The sequence below is a fragment of the Aplysia californica genome, unplaced genomic scaffold (genome assembly GCF_000002075.1).
Source record: "Aplysia californica isolate F4 #8 unplaced genomic scaffold, AplCal3.0 scaffold01111, whole genome shotgun sequence".
Taxonomy (NCBI): Eukaryota; Metazoa; Mollusca; class Gastropoda; order Aplysiida; family Aplysiidae; genus Aplysia; species Aplysia californica.
In genome coordinates, this window is record NW_004798381.1 from 162,129 (window position 1) to 165,595 (window position 3,467).

General features: G+C 39.2%; 1 protein-coding gene across 3 annotated transcripts in view; it reads left to right on the plus strand.

Moving 5' to 3' along the window:
- LOC101849509 (GAS2-like protein 2) overlaps positions 1–3,467 on the plus strand; it is a gene marked incomplete at its 3' end in the record, with an annotated part of 48,336 nt that overhangs the window by 24,943 nt on the left and 19,926 nt on the right. For all 3 annotated transcript variants that reach the window (XM_035973296.1, XM_013090023.2, XM_035973297.1), the window contains 1 exon segment: positions 901–1,035. In XM_035973296.1, the coding sequence (XP_035829189.1) occupies positions 901–1,035 (135 nt within the window).

Genomic DNA, 3,467 nt, shown 5'->3' on the forward strand with positions numbered 1-3,467 from the left:
AGGAGGAGGGGGGGGGGGGTGATAGAAAGAGAAGTAGATTATGTTGGGAAAAGTACTATACCAGATCTCATATTAAATTTCGAAAAAGCAAATCGTTCATAAAGCTCTTAGTTTCTGTCCTCAAACAAAAATATTCCTCCAAGTATTTCAGTGATTGAGATTTATTGTTCAAAACTTAAATGTTAACTGCAGAAACATTTGAATCTCTTCCTTCGGCTACGATAAGACCCATTCTTTTTTAGGATGATATCAAAATCTCTAGATGAAAATCTTTATCATCTTGAAAACAACTTCCCATGTGGCGAAATGGCCTGTTGCATAGAAATCACGCTATATGTAATTAGTAATTGTTCCATCATTCACAGCCAGCGCTAAAGGATTTATATCCATATCCTCCTAATTCTCAAGCAAACTCTGTTCGTGTGCCCAAGTGGGGTACCTCTGGTAGGTCCTACTTTTTTCTTTCCCTCTGTTTTGCTTTTACCAGCACTAAATGATTGCCATTGTGTCCATGTACTTCATTTTACTCCACACAAAAAACGTGTCCAAGTGGTTAGGCTACCGGACTCGTAGTCGTGAGGTTGCGGGCTCGGGGTTCGAGCCGCGGCCCGACGTTGTGTCCTTGGGAAAGGCACTTTACATGAATTTTCCCCACTTCACCCAGGTGAAAATGGGTACCCAGCTATAGACAGTGAAAGGTCTTGTCTGTTTGTTAGTGTTTGAGTGCTTAACCAGCTGCTTGCACTGTATGCTTCTCGGGAAGCTAAGAATATTTCTGAGGGTTCTATGGTCTGCTGGGGTAATAATATAGTGTAAATCGCATATAGAGCTTACTTTTGAGTGGGGACATGTGCTATACAAATGCTATTTATTATTATTTATTATGTATCATGTGTCCAGGTGGGGGCCAAGCTGGGTATGCTGGCACCGACCCTGGTACAGATGGAGCAGGAGATCGACGCTGAGCTGGCCGGAGAGGAACCCAGGCCTCAAGTACAGATCAAGACATGCGACATGAGGTCCCTGGATGAGCGGGTGAGTAGAGTCTTTTCTCTCAACAGTCTATAGCTTGTAATTGTAACAAAAATATTGCCGTTGTTTGACGCAGGATATCTCAAAGACTACCCAACCGATCACCTTCATATTTTGAGAAGAGCTTTGTATCTATCTCATCCACTGAGAAATGCAATCAATTTTCCGAAATTGTGGCTGGTTAATTAATTACGATGTATCATTACTAATCCAATACAAGTTTTACAGTAATCACGTGCTGAAAGTTGAACAAATTGTTAGTTTCTCAGATGTTCATAGGCGTCGCCAATTCTGAACAAATTTCATAACCATTATCGGAAGCGACATTGATCGTTACACAGACAGACAGACAAACCTAAAGAGAGATAGTGACAGATCTACGGGACACATTTCAATATATTTTAACACTCACCAATTATTCAGAATCAGATGTATCGTCAATCAAGTTGATGACTACACTAGGTTGCGTAGGGAAATTTATTCCATCATCTATCCAGTATATTTCCTCTGTTGCTTTGACATGGCCCTCATACTTTTGCCAAAATTCTCTGGTTATACTTGATAAGGCCTCCTTTGTGTGTCGCTTAACGTCATGGAGCTTATGTTGTATTTGCAAAAGCAACCTTTTTCTTCATCTCAGCCCAGATTGCTTCAATAGGGTTAAGCTGAGGGTGGTAAAGAAGGAGCCTAAGAGGTATGTAACCATGTTCCTCCAGGTACTTGTCTACTCGAAAAACTTCTATTTGGCTCTGTTCGCTGGCGTTCACATTGTCTGGGAGATCCTTTTTGGTTTTCGCTGTACTATGGTCGATCCCATGCTTATCAAGCCAGGCTATTTTAGGGCCTTTGTTCATAGATTTTGTAGGGACTTTATCATCAGGATTAGTTACATTATGATATGATGCATTGTCCATAACCAGGCATGATTTTTTTTATCTAATGCAGGCACCACAGTGTTACTAATCCAGTTTTCAAACTCGTTACTATGCATGTCTTTGTGATAGTCGCCATTTTCATCTTTCGACTTTGACTCAAAAACCAGTTAACAATTTTTCACTAGTCCTCTCTCATGGCTTCCAATATGCGCCATTCTAAGACGTTTACCTTTGCCAGTCGGAATGACTCTCTGTTGTCTGTCAGATTGCCATTCTTTGGTGCACGTGTGGTGGGCATTGATGTAGGACTCATCAAGAAAATAAATGTCAACGTTGTCTTCTCTAAGCTGTTTTAATTTTCGTAGGTACTTTCCCCCTCAGTGCAACCATGTTCTTTGACTCACAAATTACGTCTTTGGATGTTTTAGTCTTCTTGAAACTGAAACCTAGACTCTTCACAATGCGCCATAAGGTCTGTTTGTTGATGTCCAAATCGTGATTGCTTTTCAAATAAGACATAATAAGTGTTCTAAGTGTGACGTGCTGGTTATCACCTAACATCTTTCCTATAGCGCGTCCCACGAGATCTCTGTCAAAGGTATCAAATTTAACAGGTCGGCCTCTCTCTGCCACCTCGACGTCTTCGGTTACATTTTCCTCCGATATCCATCTGTTCAAAGTCCTGTCACTTAAATCAAGCAAATGTTTAGTTCTTCTAAATGGATCAGAAAGTGAACGATTTAGACGACCGCGATTTTTCTCACAAGTGAAATACTTATATACTTTCAGTGCAATGTTTTTGTGAGTAAAGATTTTCAGTTTTAACTTAGACTTCATCTTCATCACAATATGATATTCAGCGAGTTAACAATTCAAAATATTAAAACCACACAGCCCAAATGGATAAAAAAGCGTACACGCCTATGACTCTTGATAATTACTGACAGACCACAGTACCGTTCTCTTGTTCATTGGGAGGACACATGTGTTCGTGTGTAACAAAGTGATTGTTTGCCTAGATGAGCTATAAAAAACAGCAGTTGTGAACAACACTACTCACGATTTCCACGACAGTTTGGACAATACACAAAGTCGCCAAAGCCGTAATAAAGTTTAAATTTGTCAGAAAAGACAAAAACATATTATGCTTTCCTCAAACGTTAAAAATGTATTATATCAGGTGCGGGGCGAGGATTTTTAAAAATGAGGGGTTCAAAGTTGGTTTAGCCATGGCGATGGCGATCAAAGTTTTATGATGAATAATGCTTATTGTTTGCTTAAATAATACATTTAGGTATAATATTTGTATAAGGGTGCTCTGGTTCAACTCTATGCTCTGGTTACACTGTCACTCCTAGATACTATATATCATTACTAATTCAATACAAGTTTTACAGTAATCATGTGCTAAAAGTTGGACAAATTGTAAACCTCCTCAATTTTTTTTAGATGAAGCAACAATTTCGGCAACAATTTTGTTACAAGCTATAGCCGCAAGTCTGCTCACTGCTCGGTCTTAGACGGGGTTTTATTTTTAATTTTATTATTATTATTTTTTTT